The sequence below is a fragment of the Mauremys reevesii genome, linkage group 11 (genome assembly GCF_016161935.1).
Source record: "Mauremys reevesii isolate NIE-2019 linkage group 11, ASM1616193v1, whole genome shotgun sequence".
Taxonomy (NCBI): Eukaryota; Metazoa; Chordata; order Testudines; family Geoemydidae; genus Mauremys; species Mauremys reevesii.
The window spans coordinates 59,791,278-59,816,456 of NC_052633.1; the positions used below are offsets into that span (position 1 = coordinate 59,791,278).

At 41.0% G+C, this 25,179-nt stretch overlaps 1 protein-coding gene across 2 annotated transcripts in view; it reads left to right on the forward strand.

The window, feature by feature from the left end:
- The first annotated feature begins 2,126 nt into the window (after nucleotides 1-2,126).
- TMEM163 (transmembrane protein 163) overlaps nucleotides 2,127-25,179 on the forward strand; it is a 161,173-nt gene continuing 138,120 nt past the window's right edge. Inside the window, exons 1-2 of one of the 2 annotated variants that reach the window (XM_039494027.1) lie at nucleotides 2,127-2,434; nucleotides 8,373-8,492. In XM_039494027.1, the coding sequence (XP_039349961.1) occupies nucleotides 2,275-2,434; nucleotides 8,373-8,492 (280 nt within the window). In that variant the 5' untranslated portion in view covers nucleotides 2,127-2,274. Of the gene's footprint in view, nucleotides 2,435-6,149; nucleotides 6,365-8,372; nucleotides 8,493-25,179 lie in introns of those variants that run through there. The other variant, XM_039494026.1, reaches the window with a different exon arrangement.

Sequence of the window (25,179 nt, forward strand, 5' to 3'; positions counted from 1 at the left end):
TTAATGCAGAGCTCACAATTGGAGAAAGAGCACTGGGTTCACAAACACTGCAAGGGAGTAAGGATGAAAAGGAGATTAAGGTGAAAGGATGCAGGACCTTGCTTAGAATAGATGTAGGAGCAAGGGAACAACATGCTTGGACAACCAAGAATACCAAGCCCTCTCGCCACAGCCTCCTAATATAAACCCCTACCCCACAATACTGCAAACGCACCAATTAAGTAACTCCACTAAATAATGGCATTTCATAGGCTTCTATGAAAGTTTTAAAATATCAGCTTGCATCACAACTCTTAATGTTTATTGAAATGTAGTTTTCCTATTTAATTAATTTATGTTTTAAAGTACAGCTGAATACATCTTGAGGATTAGCACCCAGGATTAAGAGATATAATATAGATTTAGGCCATTTGGATATTCATATTTCAGTAAACATTCCCATACAGGTCCTATTAAACCATTAGAAAGAACTTCTCTTTCTAATGAAAGTGCTGACTATAGTAAGCATGAAGCACCTCCCCTAGATTCTGGCAGCTTAAAATATAACCTGTGTGTTTGTGCAAACTCTCGCTTGCCTTTCCATATTCACCACATTTGATTATTACCAGCACTGATGAAGAAAAATGCTATTTGGGTACAAATCTCTATTTAGTCATTGCTAACAACCAGGAAAGTAAAACAGAATAGCTATGACCATGTTATTGGTTTTTGGCAGTCTTTATTTCCCCTCACATGCCTTGGAGGTTTTTAAGACAGTATTTCTTGCATTCCTCTGCAGCCTTGGATGTGTCAGACTAGTGGACTGAGCACAACCTAGGGACCAGAAAGTGTTAAATTCTAATTAATTCTCCTCTGACTTGCCATGTGTTTTTGGAGAAGTCTTTTAGGGCAAAATTTATACACATGCACACCATCCCCTCCCATTCATGAACGGTTGATTTGATTTTTGGGATCCTGCACCAGCTCTCTCCCATTAGACACCTAAAAAGTGAGGTACCTAAAAGCAGTGGAGATTTTTTGAAAATGTGGGCACTAACCTCTCTGTGCCTCAGTTTCCCGTTACATACAATGGGAATAGTAACCCTTCTCTTCTTCACTAGCGTGCTTTGAAAATGTAAGAAGTGTTAGCTTCTGCCCTCAATAAGAAAAGACTGCAGTTTCTGACAGTTATCGAATAACTATTCTCCTGAAGTACATGTTAAGGAAACTTCACAGGGTGTAGGTAAGTTTGTGGAGGTTACGTGGGAGGGCATGGGGGGCTGTAAGGGATGATTTAGGAGAGGGGAGCATGTGGGGTGAGGAAGGGCAGGGTGTAGGTATATTTGTGGAGGTTACATGGGAGGACATGAGGGGCTGTAAGGGATGATTTAGGTGAGGGGAGCATGTGGGGTGAGGAAAGGCAGGGTGTAGGTAAGTTTGGAAGGCTGGTTGTACAGATTATTTCCTCCTTGGCCAGCAGCAGTTGCTGTGAAATCCTCAACAGTGGGTCCTTATTTCGCTAGCAAAAAAAAGTCACCTAAATCCTCTTGAGTTTGATGCCCCTCCCCCCAAGAATGGCAGCTCCTAAACTCCCCTCGCCCCAAACCAAATCACCACAACGAAACCGAACCAAGAGCAGTGAAGCAAATTCCTGTAGCAGCTTCGAATCCAGGCTCTTGAGTTAGGGAATAACGCAGGGGAGCCCAGCTCTCTCACCCCACTCCTGCAGGCCCGGCGTTACAGCCTTAGACCAGCCCCGAGACCACCACTACCTACCTCCCCCTCTCCAGCGCCACCCCAGAAAACGCGGCCACAGAGAGGCGCCGAGTCCCAGCCGCGCGTGGGACGCCCCAGCAACGCGTTGCTGTGCCTGGGCTGCAGGAACCCCGTCCCACAGGGTGTCCGTCCGCTCTCCATACAGCCCGCCCCCTGGGACCTGGCGGGGCTCTGAGTACAGCCCCCCGCCCCAGCTAGGAGGGGTCACCCACTGCAGCTCCCTTGGGCTGAGCTCCCCTCTGGGGCTGGGCGCGGCCTCTAATTGCGGCCCTCCCCCCAGCTGCTGGGGGGGGGGCTGCAATCAGACCGCCCCCCCCCGCATCTGAGGAGCCGGGAGGCTGTTCCGGTTCCCCACCTGCCCGGGGGCTGGCGAGGAGCCGCTGGGGGAGTTTGTTTGCGGTCTGTCCCCATCCCTCTGATGCTCTGAGCCCAGTCTCCTCCTCCCCCCGTGCTGGATGCTCCGCGCACTCCTCGCTGCCCTGCCCCGCTCTCCTGCCGCCTTCTCCCACTCCGCGAGACATGGAGCCGGCCGCAGCTGGGGGCGACCTGGCCAGCACCCCGGACCCCACCATCGTGCAGCCCCCCGGGGCCACCCCGCCCTACCTCTCCCGGGACCAGCAGGATGAACAGCTGCGGATCGGGGAGAGCGGACAGTTCAGCGAAGGGCTGGAGGACAGAGGTGAGCCCCGTCCCTACGCCCTGGCCTCCCTCTCCCCACATCCTCCCCGAAATCACCCCGGCAGCCCCCCACCTACAGCACACACCCCTGCAGCCCCAACACACCCCTTCAAAAAAAGCACCCTCTGCATCCCTCCCCTAAATCACTCCTCGCAGCCCCCATAATAAGCTCTCCCGTCCTAAATCACCCCACTGCAACCTTCCCCAAATGTAACTTTCTTGTAAATCGCCCCCGCGGGCACCTTTGCTGTTCCCCATTACCCCCTTTTCAGTGCTCCATCACGCCCCTACATTTCTCCCTAAGGGGTACCTCTCCCCCAGTCGCTCCCTGAAGCCCCTCTCACATTTGTTCCACCACCATATTCCCCCTCTGTAGCCTCTTAGCGTTCCCTCCGACACCCCCCATTATCATAATTGTCCTGACACCTATCCTCGCCCATTACAGATATCAAGCCACTTACCGTTCTTTAATAATCCCGGCCCACCCCTCAACACACCTGCAACTCTTTTGCTTTCATCACCCCTGCAGCCCTTCTAGTACACACCCTATACCCCCTGCACCTGTTCCTTACTTATTATTTACAACTGCTTAACACTGGTATCTGCAACCCTCCCTTTAATCCTCCTCCTCAGCCCCTCCAATAACTACCCCAACAGCCTGCCCCCAGAAGCTTCCTAAGACCCACCCTATACACTCTGTCCCTATGCCTTCCCCCATGCCACCACAGCCTCAGAACAGCACTTCTTTTCCAGATGAGAGGCTGACAGCCTAAGTAGTTCACGGAGATTCTCAGATATATAGCCAGTCTAACTGCTTTCCACCAGAGAGTGGGGTGGGAGAAGCCCCAAGGATGCAGTCAGGGCTAGGGAATCAGCCATGAGATGTCCCAGAGGCTGCAGACTAGAGGAATGGGAGAGGAGGGGAAGCTCCTCAAAGAAGTAAATCAGTGATAAAAAGGGAGGGGTTCAATGAGGGGATTCCAAGGAGGGACAGTCAGTGCTGGGGTCTCTGCTAACCTACTTCCTACAGAAAGGCTGCTGTTTGCAGATGGGATTGAGCCCACTTAGTGCAGCAGCTGCCAAGAGGCTCTCCAAGGGGCTTTGGTGGGCCATGAGGTGGTGCTTAAATCTATAGTGCCCCCAAAAGTGCAAATCCCACCACTGCCAACATAAGCCATTCAAAAATCGTGAGCCAGCTCTCTCCCCAAATCATGACATTTAAAAAATAATAGTGGTTGGTTTGTTTTTTTTACCTGCCCTCTTATTTGAATATCTGGGGAAAACTGCTAACCTCTAAACTGTGTGTGATCTTTACAGGTTCAAAATTCAACCTTAAATGCACATGCACAAATGCAGGCATCACTGCACTCCACTTACCCTTGCCTATCCCCTGGTTGTAGGAAGCTGCCATTTTATCCCTCTCTGTTCTCCTCCTTGATCACTATCCTGTCTCCCTCCATGCCCCAACTCATGCTTCACTTGCATTCACTCGCTATGCTCCCACACAGTCTATTGCCCCTCACCTTCCCCCTATATTTTCCTCTCATTCTCATCTTCTCTCTCTTCTACTGTCCTTCATTTTACTGTCTGCACTCCACATTCCCCTGCACCTCCTCAGTCCCCATCCTGTGCCCCACATTTCCCTGCATCTCCTTAGGCTTCCTCAGGCTTCCCATATTCCTCTTTCTCTTCACAGTTCCTTTCCAGTTCCCTAGCCATAGAGTATATGAGCATGACTATCTTCCTTGAGATCCATCTGGGGTTCAGTCATATTGGGGAAAATATGGGAATTGGTGCCCATCTTTACTAGGGACTGCCTTGCTTTCATGGCCAAAGGGTGATCCATGACTGACTCCTAGGTGCTACGATAATACAAATACATAATAAAATACTACTAATAATATATAAAAATAGTAGACATCTTGACAGAGGGCAGCTTGTGGCTTTAGTTCCATTGGAAGTAATGGGAAACATCAGCCATTTTGACTAAGGTCAAAATTCAAAAGTTTGGCCGGAATTTGGAGCTCTGGAGAAACTTAAAATCTGCAACCCCCACCCTCTGTCATGAGGTTTGTGATAAAATGGTCAGAGCTGGCACCTTTAAAATCAAGGGAGATTTTGAGAAGAGACTTCCCAGCTAAATTGGCCTGTAGTAGGGTTAAAGGAGAAAGAGTCCAGGAAGCTGTCTCACTGTCTCCAGTATTTCCAGAAAAAGTTTCAGTATAATTTTTTTAGTTTGTTTATAATATTGCTGAAATATTGCACTTTTTACAGTGGCTCTTTCCAATGAATCATAAATGTAGACACATGCATATAGGTATGAATCTCTAATGCAGTTGGCTTCAGTAATTTTTCAAGTACTGTACTTCTAAGGATCCTTTTGCATTTTGTTAAATCAAAAAAGGTCACTGAAGTATTTGGAGGGAAAATGGTTCTTTAAGGGCTTTCCTTAGTTAATGAGAGTCTTTCCATGGACTCTAATTGACTTTGGATCAGGTCCTTGATTTAACACTGTAATCAGACAATAGGGTTTTATTTTTTTCAATTAACAAACCCAACAACATAGAAATTCAAACGTGACATTTTAAAATGCTATTTTAGTCAAATTAAAAAAAAAAACGTCTGTTAAATCAGCATGTGGTATCACTTCATAAACATCTTGTGTTCTGGAATTATTATTGAATGTAATAATTTTATTTGTTGTGAAATGTAGATTTAGGTGGTGAAACATAATATAAAATGTACCAAATTCAATGCATTTAACAAATGCATCATCTTTACGTTAGGGATATTTAGGTGCTAAATCAAGTTATTGTTTGCAGCAAAATTATTCAGCACCTCGGTTTCAGGGTGGAGAAATCTTATCAATAGATGCAAGCTCGTCATTTTGTAGCAATGCAGGTCATATTTAAAGGTGGTTTAAAATGTGCTGTGGTCAGTTAAAATTAAACATTGTTTTGTAACATGCAGTGAAAAGATCAAAAGCTCTCCCTCATGAATCTGTTTGCTGTATGTAAATTAATGAGCTAATGTTTTTTGTAAAAGGATTTTCATGCTATGTGTTTGGTAGCTGCATGAATATGTGTGTATGTTTGCATGCAGTCCCCTAGGACTCATTAAAATGAGATGATGCTTCTTGTGGGGCAAAAACTGTAAATAAATAAAAGTAGGTGACTTATTTTAGGGAGGAGGAAAAAAAGTTACATCCTTCTAACCAAGAATATTCCAATCATTTTTAACATACACGTTACAGTGTAGCTCTCATAGCGGGGGTGCTTTGATTTTATGAAATTAAGGAGCTGAATCTTATGCAGTAGGGAGCACTCTTGGCACTTGAATTACAATTAGCGATAAAAAGGGGCTAGCTGTGAACGGTTTTCCTTTTATTTAGCTAAGAGTCTATATGATTCATAAACATCTATTGTATGCCTTGGTCTTCATGGCAGCAGCTGTCTGTTACCTGGGAATTGGATGATGTATTTAAAGAAAGAAACAAGCAGGAATGAATGTGTCATTCTACCTGATGTTTGTTTTACCTCAGAGCCAAAATCAGCCAAAAGCTTTACATCTGGACAGAATTTGGACCTTAAAGTAGAACCCTTAAATGCTGCTAGAAAAAAGAATGCCAAAAAACAAGGAGAGATGTTCTCTCTGTGGTTATACAAAATTAGAATAATGAAATCTTATCTTTATTATCTTTATCTCTAGACCTGTTTTTAGGTGTTAGCCTCACAAAAGCCACCATTGAAATTGTGCACCTTTGTTGGCAGTGGCAGCAGACAGGTCTAGTACTGAATGAATATGGAGGAGGAATTACCCTCTGAACTGCTTGCAGTGGTCCTTCTAATGAGACGTGTGTATTGTTGCTACCCATTCCAGACCTGTTCTGTGAGCGTACAGAGGAATCAAAGCCTTGAGGGCTATCAGTCTGGTAATTCGAAAAGCATTAAATGTGTGTTGAAAATAAATCCAATTTAAACATAAAAATTAAGAAATAGGATCTCTTATTATAGGACCAAATTCTTCTCTTACATATAAGAGTGCGGCTCTTCTTGAAGTTAATTAGTTGCATGTATGTAACTGAGGGCAAAATTTGGCACAAAGAATTTAATAATTATGTGTGAAAACTCTGTACAAACATTAAGTAATTAATCCTTATAACACCCTTGTGAGGTATCCTAGGCAAATATTATCCCTGTTTACCAATGGGGAAATTGAGGCAGTGGGGTTAAGTGATTTTCCCAAGAGCACAAAATGAGTTATTGATAGGAATTGCTAGTTCTAATCCTAGTTCTAATGCCCAACCCCGTTTTCAAGCCATTAATGCTGCTTCTCATGTTTATAATGCACTAGCTTTACAAATTCAGAGCCGTACAGTAGTTTCCATTTTCAAACACGTGTGTTTTCTGAAAAAGTGACAGACATCCTGGAAGACGCACTGGAGACTGACTGGATTTTACATTTGTTAAACAAAATATTCCAGAGATCATGAGTGAAACAGATTTGGATCAGATTTTACAGTTTCTGGTGAAAGGAAATATATAAAAAAAACTTAATTAAATGAATATCATAATTAGGGCTAAAAGAAGATGAGGGGAGAGAAGGAGCAGAAGACTATCACTATTTTTCTGATATTTAAATTGAATTGTTAGCTGGGGATTAGGATGGGGGAGACAGGGGAGGGTTCCACAGTTGGAAAGCATGGTGAAAGACAAAAAAAAGTTTTAAAAATTGGTTAGGACCTAGGACCCAATTCTGCACCCACTGCACTGATTTCAGTAAGAGCAGGATCAGGCCCTAAATTCCTCTCTCATGTCCCTCTATGTGGGGATTGTATGCCTTTGCAGGAGGATAGATGTTATGCTCTAACAGAGAGACAAGGTGGTGGGTGAGGTAATATCTTTTATTGGACCAACTTCTGTTGATGAGAGAGACAAGTTTTTGAGCTACATATGGCTCTTCCTCAGGTCTAATAGGTCTTTTTCATCATCCTCCTAAAATACATATGCTCCTGCTTTGATACTCGATTTGAGCATTGTATTTTAATGGATCAGCAAGTTAACTTTTCAGGTGTGTGAGCCTGGTGAACTTAACACTCCAACACAATTGTTTTTCCCTGTGTTCTTATAGTTCTCTTCTGGAACTAGAGTGACCAGATGTCCCAATTTTATAGGGACAGTCCTGATATTTGGGGCTTTTTTTTATATTGGCTCCTATTACCCCCACCCCCGTTCCGATTTTTTACACTTGCTGTCTGGTCACCCTATCTGGAACTAAGGCCAAATCCTGAACCATTGAAGTCAATTAAAGTTTTATCATTGACCTAAATAGGTGCAGGATCAAGTCCCTCATGTGTACTTGTATCGGTGTCTACATGGGGATAAAAAACCCATGGCTGGCACGGGCACTGCAGCTGAAAAATTTCTGTGTAGACACTGGGGCTTGGGCTGGAGCCTGAGTTCTAAGGCTCTGTGAGGGTGGCGGGTCGCAGAGCTTGGACTCCAGCCCTAACCTGTCTGTCTACACAGCAATTTTTAGCCCTGCAGCTTGAGCTCCACAAGCTCAATTCAGCTGACCCGGGCCAGCTGTGGCCATGCTTGTGGGGCTTTTATCCCCATGTAGACATACCCAGTGAAATTACTGTGAACCTTCCTTTAGTTGCCTGAAGATAGCAGTGCTCTTCTGGGGTGAAGAGTGCAATTAATACTCTGTCAGGTGAAATGCAAACATTAGAGCCAAAACATGTTCTCCTTGCTCACTCAAGCACTCTTATTAGCTTCATTCACCCGAATTCAGTGAGGTGAGTAGAATTAGGCTCATAATGTACCATATACGATATATACAATTATCTGTTTGGTCCTGAATTGACACAGATGTGTTTTTCTTTTTTAAAAGGAGTAATGTAATGTTCACACCACTTTGTGTATTGCCTTTATCAGGTTTACTAGAAAGCAGTACAAGGCTAAAACCTCATGAAGCTCAGAGCTACAGAAAGAAGGCGTTGTGGGTTTCATGGGTCTCCATCGTTGTCACACTGGCTCTTGCAGTGGCTGCCTTCAGTGAGTATTGGGAATATTTTAAACTCTTTAAGCCTTTTTCTTGGCTATCAGAATTTCTCAAAATCCTACAAGATGCTTTGTGCTTTTATATCTGTATTACTGGTGGAGTGATTTCTTTGTAGACTGCTTGGGTCTGCATGGTGCTTATAAATTAGTAAAACAGCTTTTTCTTTTTTTTTCTTCAGCAGAGAGGGTTGCTGAGGGTCAGAGGAAGATATAGGATATTTTGATTTGTTAGCATTTGTGCATGTGGAAAACTGTTCATTTTTCAGACTAGTCTTAAAAAAATCATTATACAGTGGATTGCTTTCAACCAAGGAGTTCAAACATGAGAAGTCTAGACCTACCTGAGGCTTATATTTGGAATGCTGTGAAGATAGAAGATGAAATGTAGTGGGAAGATGTATAATTTCTCTTAGGCTGGCAAATACCCTAACACAAAGCTAATTTTTGGGAGTGAAATCCCAATCTTTTTAATAAGTCTATCTTCCTGGAGGCAAATTTAATGACATCTATCTGGTAATCATTTTCATATGGAGAATTAAAAAATAATTCAATATTTTCATCGTGTGAAAAACTGGGTTATAGGTTATTTTTTTAATTTTGTGCCAAATAAAAGTGTCTTTATTTAACTGCACTAAACAGCACTTTTTTCTGTTTTAAAATAACACATTTACTATCAGTTTATTATCCTAATAATACAATGATCTTTATTTAATTTGATGGATAAAACAAGACCCATCATGGGACCTGAATTTTGCAGTGAATAAAAAAACAGTTAGTTCCCTTTGTTTGTTTATTTAGAGCCCAGAATGTTTACTGCTCATTAAAAAGGAAAAGCTCCATGCTTCTATCTAGGAGACAAGAGGCTTCTGAGATCCTCAGAATGTCATCCTTCATTTTGGAAAAGACAGACTTGTATTTTCTGGGAGCTGCAGCAGCATGTGTTTTATTATTCCAATCTGTAATGTTGGACCTGCTGCTGGAAGTTGGTGTCAGCCCCCAAGAGGGATTATTAGAATCTGACAAAATGGTCTCTGCAAAAATCAGCATATATTACTCGAAGCTATTTATATGAAAAACAAATACAATAGTTTGACTTAAAAAAAAAAGAAGGAACATTTAAAAGCAGCATCTAATGCATTATAGAATATAAACATTTTATGAGAAAGGAGGACAGCTGAGTTTACATTTTGTTCTGCTTCATGAAAATTCAGTAATTTCTTTTTCATACTGGCACGGTAAGAACAAGATTGATTATTGTCCCTTCCAAAGAGTTTTGTTATGAAAGTTTTATAAAGATAATAGATCAGGTGATATATATAAATTATGGTTATTTAGACTTACTTATATTATAGCTAATAAAGCTAATAAAATTATTTTTAGTCACTTGTTTTCAGAGATTAAATTTAATGTTAGGAAATACCAAGAAGTTTTTTGTTTCACTGAAAACAGCTTTCATTTATCAAAGTTGCAAGACATTAATAAGTACAAAAACAGATTACTATAAATATCTCTTTTTCTGTGAAATATTATGATTTTTAAAGTTAGTCTGGATAATTAGATTATTTGAAAATCTTACCTGGTCATTATTATCATCATTTATTCTTTGTATTATGGTGGAGTAGGATGTGAAAGCTGGGTATGATTATGATGGTGGGGACACTGTCCAAGACAAGCAGATGATAGGATGACAGAGAAAATAATGCAAACACAACTAAGGGTTCAATGTGGGGGATTGAGGTGATGACATAACACTAAAACAAAGTTTACCATAAAGGATGAAGTCTCGTCTAATCACCTGTCTAACCAGTCATCTCCTTTGTTTACTTTGGAAAATATTTAATGATGCATAAATGAGGCCCTGATCCTGCAAATAAGCACCTGCTTAATGTCTCATGTGCAAAGCAGGTGAGTAAATGTTTACAGGATTGGGGTCTTAAAGTGTAAACTTTTCAGGGCATTAATTTCACATAGTCACTGAACAGTTGTCTTTAGGAACATACATGTAAGAGTGATTTTTAAAAAAAAAAGATATACAGTAACTCCTCACCTAACGTCTTCCTGCTTAACGTTGTTTCAAAGTTACATCGCTGCTCTGTTAGGGAACATGCTCGTTTAAAGTTGTGCAATGCTTGCTTATAACATCGTTTGGCTGCCTGCTCTGTCCACTGCTTGTAAGATTCTGTAGAAGAGCAGTGACTTTACAAGGGAGCTTTGCACAAATTCCTCTTCTCCGCCTCCTCTCCATCCCTCCCAGCACTTCCCCTGCCACCAAACAGCTGTTTGGCGGCGCTTAGGACTTTCTGGGAGGGTAGGGGAGGAGCAAGGAAGCGTTGCGTCTCTGCTCCTCTCCCTCCCTCCCTCCCCCCCAGAAAGTCCTGAGCGCTGGGAGGGAGGGGGAAGAGCGGGGATGCGGCGTACTCCGGAAAGGAGGTGGAGTAGGCGTGGGAAGAGGTGGGCCTGGAGCATCCCCTGGCAAAGTTGGCACCTGTTCTTCTGGGGGGAAGCTGCCGCTGCTGCTGCGCAAGGTGCTTCCTAGCGTCCTTGCCTGCAGCGGACTGTGCCTGTGTGGGGTAAGCCATGGGCACCTCCCAACCACAGTACAGTGCTGTACAGTATATAATGCCTTTTGTCTGCCCCCAAAAAATTTCCTTGGAATCTAAACCCCCGCATTTACATTAAATCTTATGGGAAAATTGGATTAGTTTAACATCATTTCACTTAAAGTTGCATTTTTCAGGAACATTACTACAACGTTAAGTGAGGAGTTACTGTATAAAAGAAGCTATGGTAAATATTCAGCACGCACGTAATCTCAGGAAAAGACTGAAAACTGTAATGACATAATTTTTATAGACTATACCAAATGATTACACCATTCATCTTCGTAGTGAAGTTGGCTACCCTACAATGAATGAACAATGGGTCACTTTTTGTGTAATACATTGTTAACATGTTAATTAAGGACCACCTCTTTGCCCCTTCACTTGAATTCATTGGGACTGTTGACAAGAATAGGGAGAGCAGAATTTACCCCCACATATTATAAACACAATTAATTATGCATAGACTACTTGGTCTTAACAGGGTGGTAATTGTATTTATGCTCAATAACAGTTAATAATTACAGATATATTGATTATGTCCAACTTATTTTAGGTGTTTGAAATACATCTTTCATCACGGTATCTAGATGCCAAATTTGTTAAGAATTAAAAGCAGATGCAGTACAAATCTTGACATTAAATCTCTGTGAATGTTTAAATGATCAATTGTCATATAATTAACATGTAACAATGTATTATTAGAGCCTTTTATATTCTTACTATTAAGTGTCTTTTGAACTCTGAGTGATTGACTGTTCCATATGATCCTTTACAATTTCTTAATTCTGATTGCAGTTTCAGCAGTTGACCATCTCATTAAAGTCTCCCGTGTTATATCATTAATTATCTGCTTTTTCATTTATGTTTTTTTTGTTGTCAGCTTGTTCCTCTAGCCCAGGGGTTCTCAAATTTAATTGCACCGTGACCCCCTTCTGACAACAAAAATAACTACATGACCCCAGAAGGGGGGACTGAAGCTTGAACCCCTCCCAAGCCCTGCCACCCCGGTGGGGGGGCCAAAGCCTGAGGGGGCAAAGCTGAAGCCCAAGGCCTTCAGCTCCAGGCAAGGGGCCTGTAACCTGAGCCCTGCTGCACAGAGCTGGAGCCTTCAGGTTTTGGCCCTGGGCGGTGGGGCTCCAGCTTTGGCTTTGGCTCTGGCTCCGGGCCCCAGCAAGTCTTAGCCAGCCCTTGCAACTGCATTAAAACAGGGTGGCGACCCACTTTGGGGTCCCAACCCACAGTTTGAGAACCACTGCTCTAGCCAATCCCTGAGTTAGGAGACATGCCAGGTGATCAAAAGGTTGCTGTCTGTTTGATATAAATGACCGGTTGTCAGTTTAGTCATCTGACTCTGACAATCCTTCGCAAACACCTGCTATTTCCTCCTCACTATTTCCTCACAACCCATTCAAACTATTTTTTACTACTTGTTTATAAAGGCAAAGTGTTGGCTATACAGACCTGATCTTCAGTTTCAGTGAGGAACAATCCTTCCACTGTACCTACCATCTTGTGAGCCTGCTCTGCTAGATGTTTGATAGCTGTCAGACTGCATTGCCTGCTTTCTGACTACTTCCTTTTGATTTGTCATTAAGTTCTCCCTGTACACTTCTCTTTCAGTCTTCATAATATTTTTTCCCCCTGGGAGTCCTGTACATTCTTATTGCACCACTACTGCAGTAGCACATAAAAAACCTGTTAGAGAGGGGGACCAGCAGTGAGACTGCATGAGACCTGCATCTGTAAAAATAGAAACATTAGAAGGATAATAAAAATTTTGGGAGGGGTATGTGTGTGTGTGTTTGGAGGGAGGGGGTGGTGGAAGTTGAAATTTGTTCCCTTCATGCTTACAGTGGTTACAACTAAAATAATCTCTAATTTTGCTTTACAATCCCCATCTTCAAAAAGAACAGGAGTACTTGTGGCACCTTAAAGACTAACAAATTTATTTTAGCATGAGCTTTCGTGAGCTACAGCTCACTTCTTCGGATGCATAGAATGGAACACACAGACAGGAGATATTTATACATACAGAGAACATGAAAAGGTGGAAGTATGCATAACAACAGCTGCAATGCAGTCCCCATCCATCCATCCAGGATTAGCTAGAGCTGCATTCAGAACTAATTTTGCAACTCCTTAATCAGCTGGAATGGTCACTGTGTGATGTGAGACATTTCTTTTCAATGGGCTGAGCTTGTTGTCCCTGCATAATTTGCGATATGATAGTATTCTTAAAGGAGGTTGATAAATCTGACACTAATGGTGATAAGCATGTGCAAAGAAGGTACTTTTAGGGAAGGATAATTGTCAGCAGGGGCTTAGAAGCTGGGCTGCATCATGCTAAGCTATCTTTGTGCCAGGCTTATTGTTGAAAGGGGCAGTGGGCATGGCCAAAATTTACATATAGATTGTAGTGCTGTGAGAAAAGACATTGGAAATCCTATGGACCATTGGCGTAAAGGAAGAATCTTTGTACATCTCCACAATACCCTGCTTCCACTCTTCAGCATCGTGTCTTGCTCATTTGCTATGTTGCTATTGGGTCCTGATGTTGTCTGCGTTAATTTGACCCCTCTGATAGGGTTTTTAGGCTGTGAATGGTGAGTTAATGCACAGTGATTTATAATATTTAAAACGAGAGGTATAAAACTCTAGTAATGGCATAACAGATGTGTAATGGTGTAGCATAGGTACCTTGTGATGAATGAATTGTTGAAGTCACAGTCAAGTTGCTACTGAAAATCCAGCTGGATGGCTGAAAGAGGGAAGCTGCATCGGTCTGAGTATATTTGGTTTCGTCTGGTTAGAAGAGCTAAACAGGGTTTGGCCTGGTCCTTGGGTGGAAGTCTTCCTAGGGAAAATGATTTGGTTGAATATGCTTATCTTTCATGTACCAGACAGCTGAAAAATAAGAATGACAGTAGAAGCAGCTTTTTCCTTTAGCTCAAAGAGTAGTTCCACTGTTGTCAGATGCAAAGATGTCCTACTCTTGACGATTGTTCAGAAGCTTCAGCTACTGCAGAATGCAGCTTCCTGCCTCTGAGCTCTGTGCAGGCCACTGCAGTCCAGTTGGTTCTGGATGCAGTTGAAGGTGTTGGTTCTAAGAGTAGAGCTAGAAAAGCCTTGAGTGCCCGTAAGACTTTATAGACTTTAATTAGGGTGTCCATATGTCCCGTTTTGGCCGGGACAGTCCCTTTTTTAAGCCCTCTCCTGGCCATCCCGACTGTTTTTTCTGAAAGGAGGCATTTGTCCCATTTTTGCTGTTGCCGACTTGATCAGTTGGCAAGAGCAAACAGGACAAATGCCCACTTTTGTCCAAAAAATGGGGTGTTGTGTGGAGGAACATGCAGGGTGAATGTGAGTGGAGATGCCAGCAAGCCCCCTCGCCCCCATTTCAGCATGTGGGGTCAGGAGCCAGGCAGGGCTTCAGTGACTGGCAACAGCTTCCTAAGGGGGCTCCCGCAGGGTTCCAGCGATGGGCAACAGCCTTGCTGGGAGGGGTGGGGGCTTGGGCGAGTGGCTGGAGATCTCCTGTTTTCTCTTTGGGAAATATGGTCACCCTACATTTAATTTATAAAATCCTTGATATCAATGAAGCCTTAAGGTGCAAATCTACAAGGCCCTTAGTGTCTGGAGACCAGACAATTTCCAGACTACTCATGCCCATTGTGCCATTTGTTTTTCTGGAATGCTCTTGTTTCCATTGTAGACCAAGCAGTGCCAGATAAATATATTCACTCTGCCTTTCTCTTCATTTTTTAATTTGGATGGGAGTGGGTTCAGTTTGTCAAGAGCTGGTTTTAATTTTTGTAATATATTCCCAGAAATTGATCCTGCGCACAGTACAAATAAGTAAGTAAAATTAGGTTCATTTTTTCCCCAAAATACTTATAGAATCTGTATTTTAAAAATTATTTTACTCATAATTGTTTCTTGCCTTTTAAATAATAATGCATTGCATTAACATAGTGTTTTTTACTTAGCGATTTTGATTGCGCAAACAACAAGGATGTCAAAGTTGTTATTTCATAACAGCAACTGCAACTTGGCCATCTTGGGTGAATTTCATCCCTGATGTAACTCAGCTGATATTATTCACTAAGGAGTTGCCCCATTGTAGGTGCACATTAAGCCATGAACCTTAGTTATGTAGGAACAGGAAATACTATGTTTGTAATGGGACTGTGGCTGTGGAAAACAACAGCTTTTTCCCTTCCCTTCTGTGCTATTCAAATCTCATTCCTAAAAGTGCACAAATACAGATTTTTGTGGTAATAGCTTAATTCCTGCCAAGCAGACCAAGATCTTTTAGAATATCATCAAAGCCAGAAAACACAACTCTCATTTTAGCAGGCGTGCGTTTGTCTAATTTTGTCTTATGATTCAAAGAATGTCAAGTCTGTTAATTTGTCTTCCTGATTAGATTAGCCAAGACTGTTATAATAAACAGAGCAGAGATATTAATACATAAATGTAATGTATAGTCAAAATTCTGAAGTTGAAGCTCCCTTTGCAGACAAGGATTGAATAAGGATTTAGGGATTTGGCATTGTGGAAACAGCTATAAAATAAAGTATAACTGATAACACATCCTCTGAGGTCCTTCACTGGTAATCATCCAATCCAGTTTGTGAAATGTGCTGCTATTCTGAGAAGTCAAATTCTATTTGAGAAGTTCTTTGCATATGACCTTAATAGAGGTAATTCTGCAGCTGGTAGGATTTTTATCAGACTAGGCTGTTGATATAGGATTTCATAGATTAGCTCCTGTACTGTATGTAAATATGAAAGAAACTGACATGCATATGTTACTGTATCAGATCATTCTGAGTTTCCACATTAAATAGTGAAAATTACATAGACAATGTGAGCTTTCATACATTTGGATTAGAGACGGGCCCAAACTAAACCCCTCATTCTAAATACCCTCAAATTTCAGGATAGTTCAGTGCTGAGTAGAACTTCATATTAGTCCAGCCCCTGTCTTTATAATGGTTTGTTCCACAGCCCCACACCCAAACACCTGCAAACTATGGGAGGTCTGGATTCAGATCCAATCTGTTGGTCAGAATGATTAGAAAGCAAGCGACAGAATTTCATTTCTGACTAATGACAGGAAATGTGGGCCTGATTCTCCTCTTACGTTATTTTTACTCCATTGTAACTGCATTGACTTGAATGGAGTTACTCCTGATTTACAGTGGTGTAAATGAAAGGAGAATCAGGCTCTATAAGTATTTACATGGACGTGTTGATATAATTTTTCACTAGTTAGCATTTAAAGGAAAACTGCACAAACAACTGAGTTAGTGGATTTCTATTAATGAATTACTTCTCTTTCCCAGTGATACATTTTTAGCTGTTGCTTCAAAAAGAGAAATTTTTAAAAATTGCACATAGTGACAATCAGTGCTTTTCCTTATGTTTGCATGGTGCCGTGCACATGGCAGCAACAGTGGAAATTAATTAGAATTAGAGGATTGGACAAATTAGAGGATTGGGCCAAAAGAAATCTGATGAGGTTCAACAAGGACAAGTGCAGAGTCCTGTACTTAGGGCAGAAGAATCCCATGCATTGCTACAGACTAGGGACCGAATGGCAAGGCAGCAGTTCTGCAGAAAAGACCTAGGGGTTACAGTGGACGAGAAGCTGGATATAAGTTGACAGTGTACTCTTGTTGCCAAGAAGGCTAACAGCATTTTGGGCTGTATAAGTAGGGACATTGCCAGCAGATCAAGAGACGGATCACTAGGAGGGTGGTGAAGCACTGGAATAGGTTACCTAGGGAGGTGGTGGAATCTCCTTCCTTAGAGGTTTTTAAGGTCAGGTGCTTAGTGCTTTCTGAAAATCAGGCCCTTTTAAAATTTCTCAACATGGGTACCCAAAAATGGAGGCTGCCCACGTTCATTAGTCGTTGAAAATCTTGGCCTTCATATTTTCTTTTCCAGATGCTATACCAAATCACTTGGCCTTTCCCATTGTTAAGGGCCTGGATTTATATTGGCAAAGAGCCATTAGACACATACTGACATTTAATATGCAGGATCCCTCTCAACCATGTACAAGTTAAAAAAGTGAACAGAAATCCCTTCTGAGTGTTTAAACATCCGATTTTACATATTGCACAGGACATTTAATTACACCTACAATAAAAAAGACAGAGGGCACAGTCTCTCAAAAGTATCAATGAAATAGCAAAATTAAACTCCAAGGGCTAAATTCTACTGCTGGTGATACCTATGCAACCCTACTGGCCTCAATGTGGTTGCATTGGTGTAACTATGAGTGTAATTTGGCCCCACCATATTATATGAAGGGTTTAAAGGACAAACCAATTACATGTACAGCTCCAGCAGAAGATGGCCTTACAATATAGTGAGGCTTTTTTTAGTAACAGCAAAATATGGTTTTCACTCATGTGAAAATAAAATGACAGGCATGCATATAAAACTCTACATGACTTTAGTTGAAGAAGAAAAAATGTGTATATATGTAACACATCAGGCAACCTTCTTGAAGTTGTCCAATAAAATATAGTGAGTTGGTATCAGGTAATCCAGTAATCTAGTCTGTGAAATATAAAGAAGACCACATCATGATGCATGTGATTTTATGTTCTTAAAAGGAAAACAAAAATTAAGTTGAAAGTTTATGATTGTGGCAGGAGCTTATTAAAGCAGATTTCACATTCAGATGCCAGCCTTTAAAACATAAGTCCCCTGTGTGTCTTTACATAGAAAATGGAAGGTCAGTCATTTTCTGGGTCAAATTCTGCAATAATATTACAGCCCTTAAAACCCCACTGATGACAAGAATTTGTCCTAAGGAATTTTTCAGCTAAGATGGATGTCCAATATTGAGCGAAATCTAACATCAGCACTTTTGCTGGTCACAACTGCAATATGATATCATAAGGAACGAAGCTCAGGTAATTGGTCCTAGTCCATTTATGATTATTTAGGTCAAAACCAATGCTTAAAACCAGTGCACATCCTGGAGCACAGCTGTCATGTGCTGTCTAGAAGATGAATAATAATACCTTCTTCCATTCTTTGTCTATTTTATCTATTTAGATTGTAAGCTTTTTGGAGGACTGTCCCTTACCATGTCTGCAAGGTGCATAGTAAACAGGGGTGCTGAAACACTTTGTATAGTGGGGGGTGCTGAGAGCCATTGAACCAAATTGTAAACCCTGTATATGATGGAAAACACTTCAAGCCAGAGGGTGCGACAGCACTGCACCTATGCTAGCAGACTACTGTAATGCAATTAATTAATAACGGTATATATTTATGTGCAGCTTTATGGGCGCCACAAATTTAGCCTCCGATAGTGGAGCCCCAGTGAAGACAATGAGGTCCTGTGTGGGCAAAAGCATCCAACCATGCTTGTCCAGTTACAGGGCTGGAGTCTTATGCAGTAAGATACATAACTATCAAATGTCAGATAATTCAGTAATTGGGCTGGTGTAAATTCCTGCACCTGTGCAATAATACATCTTTTCCATATCTGTTACACAGTTAAACTACGCTATTGGTGGGCAGAATGTGCATTTTGACTAAAATACTACATACAAATCTTTAGGAAAATTCATAAACATTATGCTTACTGCAGTAATGACGTCCCTAATTTAATATAACTAGACATTTGAAATTACTTTTCTTCAAAGAGCAAATGTAGAACTACTCACCCACAATATCCAATAAAAAGCAAGAACAGCAAACCAGACCTGTATTAGAAGAATAATTGAATCCAATTTTGTACTAAATATGGTAGAAAAATCAAACTATCAACATGATATTGACAATACAAATTAATAACTCTACTACATCAGGCCAAGCTACCATGTGAAATAGATTTCCTTATGAATTCATGATATGCCAATCAGACTTGATTTCCTTATACATTTTCCTGCTATATGCCACAAAGTTATAACTTCTGTTTACTATCAGAGATGAACTTGTAATTCTCTGTGTCTGGAACAAAAGACATGTCAAGAATAAGGAAAGAATGTGAAAGTTTAATATTCATTGCAAAGTAATGTTTTATTCAGAGTGTATTGGTTGTATGTGAGGCTGTAAGTTGCTATGTAATTAAAACTAAAACTTTTCAAAAGTGCAGTGTTAAAAGATGGAAATGAAAATCATGGCTGTCTTTTAGTTTTACTTTTCTTAAAATATGCTAGGAACTTTAAAATATTAATTGATTTAGCTGAACTTATTAGACCCTCAGATGTAAAGACTATTACCTCATTTGAATATAATAATAACATTGTAGCTGTTTTGCATAACAGAGCCTGTTGAGAACATTGATTATATAATTTGACACTGGTGAATTTTTTTTAGTGTGCAATTTCTTCAATTCCAGTATTGAATTAACTTCTCTTTCAGTTGAAGTTCTGGCCAAATAGACTTTAATACTCACCCTGCACAGTATTTCACTTGCCAGTTAAACAATTTTTTTGTATGTGGGGTACAGATGAATAGTAGAGACATTTTGCTACCAAGCAAGGATTCAGGGAAATCAGACGTAGATGACAGTGGTAAAAATACATAGTTGGTCTACACCTGTGCTCCCACGGTTGCCAACACCAATGAAGCTGCACCAGTGCTACAGCAGTAATTGTAGAGGAAAAACTAGATGCTGTCGCAAGGGGTGGTGCTGCTTCAGTAGGTGGCACTCTTCCTTCTGAGTCTAATGTCCTGACACTGGAGGTGCTCTCCCTCCATAGAAACACAAAACTAATGTCCTGGCCACTTGTATTCATTAGATCAGGGGTCGGCAACCTTTCAGAAGTGGTGTGCCAAATTTTCATTTATTCACTGTAATTTAAGGTTTTGCGTGCCAGTAATACATTTTACATTTACAGGGGGCAGAAGCTGGGACCCCAGGCTGGCAGTTGGCTGAGCCGCTCAGCCTGCTGATGGTCTGGGGTTCCGTCCACCGGCCTCTGCCAGTCAGGGTCCTGGCCGCCGGCCCCGCTCAGCCTGCTGCCGGCCCGGGGTTCTTTCCATCTAGGCCGGCAGCGAGCTGAGTGGGGCTGGCGGCCGGGAGCCCGGCTGGCAGGGGGCTGGTGGACAGAACCCCAGGTTGGCAGCAGAGTGTGACTGAAAATCAGCTTGCTTGCTGCCTTTGGCACACGTGCCATAGGTTGCTGACCCCTGCATTAGATATTATGGCACTCTTTGGAAGAGTGGGCATGTTAATAGTGGTCTTATGGCAGAGTTCAATTTGGCAAGTTATAATCCATCTGTATAAATTCACCCTTGATTATTTCAGTTGAATAAGTTATTCTTCATCATTACACATACGAAACTCGTATACAGTGTTATACACCGGTAAGCATTCCATCCCAGTGGTAGGCACGTTTCTTTGGGGTTGTGCAGTAGTCATTATATATAGATTATGAATCAGTTACTAAATGTTTATAAAACATATGTAACTCATCAGAATGAAATATTACATAAGTTAAAGATTATTATTATAAAATAGACAAAAGTACTAACTTTTCATTCTGGGGTGATGGTACCCGGTATAAGCTTCTAAGGGTGTGATCCTCATTATACACTCAAAATTCCCACTTACTCATGAAATAACTACAGAGGCAGCCCTTCACTATAAAAGGTAGTATGATCTCAGGTTCTCTCAACACTGGGCCAATAAGACTGGGCAAACGGATTTGTATCAGATAAGAACAATCATAAACCATTGACCAAAATTTGAAGCAATCTCTTGATTTGAAAAGATGAGAATTTTTATAATCACTAATTTTCACTTTCACTTGCAAGGCAACCTTCCCAGTGCAAAGAACAAGGGCCACTTTTCTCCTCCTCCTACACCTTCCCAGGAGACCCCCCCTTCCTTTTCTCTCTTCTCTAGAAGCAGAGAAGAAAGGGAATAAGTAGTTACTCCCACAATGTTGAGAAGCAGATCAACCAGCCCTCAGCCTGAAACGGGTGAGCTGTGTAACCGGTGACTAGAGTAAGCCAGCTATCCTTTCGATTGGATAGACTGAGGCCATTGGCGGGGTTTAGTCTAACAAACGGCCCATCAAGGAGCAATGCTTTTGTCAGTTACAGCTGCAGAAGGCTCAGTGTTCATGTAAGTTGCTTTTGCAGATTGCAGCATGCACAATATCACCTTTTTGGAAAGATTATATTGGCTGCTTCAATGCAGACAACACTGAGGCCATAAGTACTGAGAAGAGCTATTGTAGAACAAAAATCCCTTCCATATTCTAAACAGAGAATCTCTCCTCCAGATATTAAGGTTTGTGCATCAGTGAATTATTGAGTGTAATGTCTCTTTTTTTAATATAGCAAGGTGAAGAAAATGTGGATGTACCTTCAATCTCCTCATTCCATTTAGTTTCCTTTTTGGGGGGCTCACAATTTTCCATGAAACATCTTGTGGATGAAGAATGAAAATGCCTCCCCAAGCCTGGAAAAATATTAATTTCTGCAGGTTTTAGGGAAAAGAGATTTATTGTCAGTCTGTGGGAGATTTAATAGAATGCAAATGCAGCTTCCAGTGTTAGCCAGGAAATGCAGTTGGGGAAATCATAAATATTTGCATGTTTTACCGTTGTACAGGGCCCATAAAAAGCTTTGTTAAAATGCAGTTAGAAATGCTAAAGTCTGGTATTAGAAAGGGAAGTGCCTGTCTGGATTTTTTTTTAAATTGTATATTTAGAATGTACTATGCTTTGGTCAGAAGAATTATTTCTGATCCAGTAGGTTAACATTGCCTTTACACAGCAACCAATGGTTTGGGGTTTTTAGTAGCAGAGCTATGCACTTTGAATGTTGCTATATTTCACATTCGAGAGAGAGTTGGGTTAATCATAGGGACATATTCTTCAGAGCCTGGAAAAACTAGCTCCTCTTTAGAGGTGGACACTATGATTCAGAGTAAGGTAGGTCTACCTTTTAACCACCATTGAAGATCCAGTCCAGCTCCACTGAAGTCAATGACACAACTCCCTCTGACAGAATGTTGTAGGATCAGGCCCTAAGTGAATGGCTAAGTTGTTAGGAGAAAGCCACTAAGCAGTACATTAGGGAATAAGAAATCCTTTACCAGCACTGTTTCATAAGTAATCAATTAGTCTATGCCTTTGTGGGGAAGGGTCGGGTGGATGAAAGGTTTCAGTCCTACTGTTGTTGTTTTGTAAGTAGATAATGAATGAGGGCTGTTTATACTCAGAGGATTAACGTTTACCTCCTGACTTGATAGGCCTCACTGTACATGACTTACTGCAGCAGCCAACATTTATCAGACTATGATGTTCAACTCTGTGGAACTAATAGTGCACAAAGGAACATATTTATTTGCTTTTCTGTGTGGGACATTAGATATTAATAATAAACTCAATATCTTTTTACTTAGCACAACTTGATATTTCCATGTGTAAGAAAATATAACGAGAAATATTATCAAAAAATCCCCAAAATCAAGAAACAGGCCCACAAGATAAACTTTGGCATAGGTAATGGTTGTAATTAGGGCTGTCAAGTGATTAAATTTTTTAAATCATGATTAATTGCGTGATTAAACAACAATAGAATACCATTTATTTAAAATATTTTGGCTGTTTACTACACTTTCAAATATATTAATTTCAATTACAACACAGAATACAAAGTGTACAGTGCTCACTTTATATTTATTTTTTATTACAAATATTTGCACTGTAAAAAACAAAAAAATAGTATATTTCTATTCACCTAATACAAGTAATGGAGTGCAATCTCTTTATCATGAAAGTTGAACTTACAAATGTAGCATTATGTACAAAAAAAGACTGCATTCAAAAATAAAACAATGTAAAAATTTAGAGCCTACAAGTCCATTCAGTCCTACTTCTTGGTCAGCCAATCACTTAGACAAACAAGGTTGGTTACTATTTGCAGGAAATAATGCTTCTCATTTACAATATCACCTGAAAGTGAGAACAGGCATTTGCATGGCACTGTAGTAGCTGGCATTGCAAGATATTTACGTGCTAGATGCGCTAAAGATTCATATGTCCCTTTATGCTTCAACCACCATTCCAGAGGACATGTGCCCATGCTGATGATGGGTTCTGCTTGATAGCGATCCAAAGCAGTGGAGACTGACACATTTTCATTGTCTGAGTCAGATGCCACCAGCAGAAGGTTGATTTTCTTTTTTGGTAGTTTGCGTTCTATAGTTTCTGCATCAGAGAGTCGCTCTTTTAAGATTTCTAAAAGCACGCTCCACACCTTGTCTCTCTCAGATTTTGGAAGGCACTTCAGATTCTTAAACCTTCGGTTGAGTGCTGTAGCTATTTTTAGAAATCTCACATCGGTACCTTCTTTGCGTTTTATCAAATCTGCTGTGAAAGTGTTTTTAAAATGAACATGTGCTGGGTCATCATCCCAGCTATAACATGAAATATATGCAGAATCATAGAATATTAGGGTTGGAAGATACCTCAGGAGGTTGTCTAGTCCAATCCCCCAACACCAACTAAATCATCCTAACCAAAGCTTTGTCAAGCCGGGCCTTAAAATCCTCTAAGGATGGAGATTCCACCACCTCCTTAGGTAACCCATTCCAGTGCTTCACCATCCTCCTAGTGAAATAGTGTTTCCTAATATCCAGCCTAGACCTCCCCCACTGCAACTTGAGACCATTACTTCTTGTTCTGTCATCTGCCACCACTGAGAACAGTTGAGCTCCATCCTCTTTGGAACCCCCCTTCAGGTAGTTGAAGGCTGCTATCAAATTCCCCCTCACTCTTCTCTTCTGCAGACTAAATAACCCCAGTTACCTCAGCCTCCCCTCATAAGTCATATGCCCCAGCCCCCTAATCATTTTTGTTACCCTCCACTGGACTCTTTCCAATTTGTCCACATCCCTTCTGTAGCATGGGGATCAAAACTGGACGCAATACTCCAGGTATGGCCTCACCAGTCTCAAGTAGAGGGGGTAAAACAGAGCAGGAGACATACAATTTCCCCCCCCCAGGAGTATAGTCACAAATTTAATTGATGCATTTTTTTTTAATGAGCATCATCGGCATGGAAGCATGTCCTCTAGAATGGTGGCCGAAGCATGAAGGGGCATAGAGTGTTTAGCATATCTGGCATGTAAATACCTTGCAATGCTGGCTACAAAAGTGCCATGCAAATGCCTGTTCTTACTTTCAGATGACATTGTAAATAAGAAGCAGGCAGCAGTATCGCCCGTCAATGTAAACAAACTTGTTTGTCTTAGCAATTGACAGAATAAGTGGTAGGACTGAGTGGACTTGTAGGCTCTAAAGTTTTACACTGTTTTGTTTTTAGTGCAGTTATGTAACCTAAGAAAATCTGCATTTGTAAGTTACACTTTCAAGATAAAGAGATTGCACTACAGTACTTGTATGAGGTGAATTGAAAAATACTATTTCTTTTGTTTATCATTTTTACAGTGCATATATTTGTAATAAAAAATAATATAAAGTGAGCACTATGCACTTTGTTCTGTGTTGTAATTGAAATCAATATTGAAAATGTAGAAAAACATACAAAAATATTTAATACATTTCAATGGATATTCTATTGTTATAAGTGCGATTAATCACGATTAATTTTTTTGAGTTAATTGCATGAGTTAACTGCGATTAGTTGACAGCCCTAGTTGTAATGAAATTTGTTGCTAAATGCTCCCTACCATACGGGCTCCTGAATATATGAATGCTGTCATTCTCTCTCTGAGTACATGAAAGGATTCTCTATCTGAATGAAGATCTCAGTAGCTGCAGATGCTAACAGCAGAACAATCTGATTTGTGTGGTTTGGGAATCCCAAGGAACTCTGAGGAAGACTGCACACAACTATAACTTTGTTGCTGGTCTCTGATAAAGAGCTGTGCATTGGATCATCTAGTCCATATTTGCCTAAAGAGAGGTGGTGTGGTCTAGTGACAGTCTTAAGAGTTAAGGGTCAAATTCAGAAGTGATGTGTAATATGGTGTAGATCCTCTTAGGCTAAGACTCCCTTAGATCATCTTACACCTCAAGTGTGGGCCAGGTCCTCAAATTTGACTACTGTGAAGCTACCCCTGT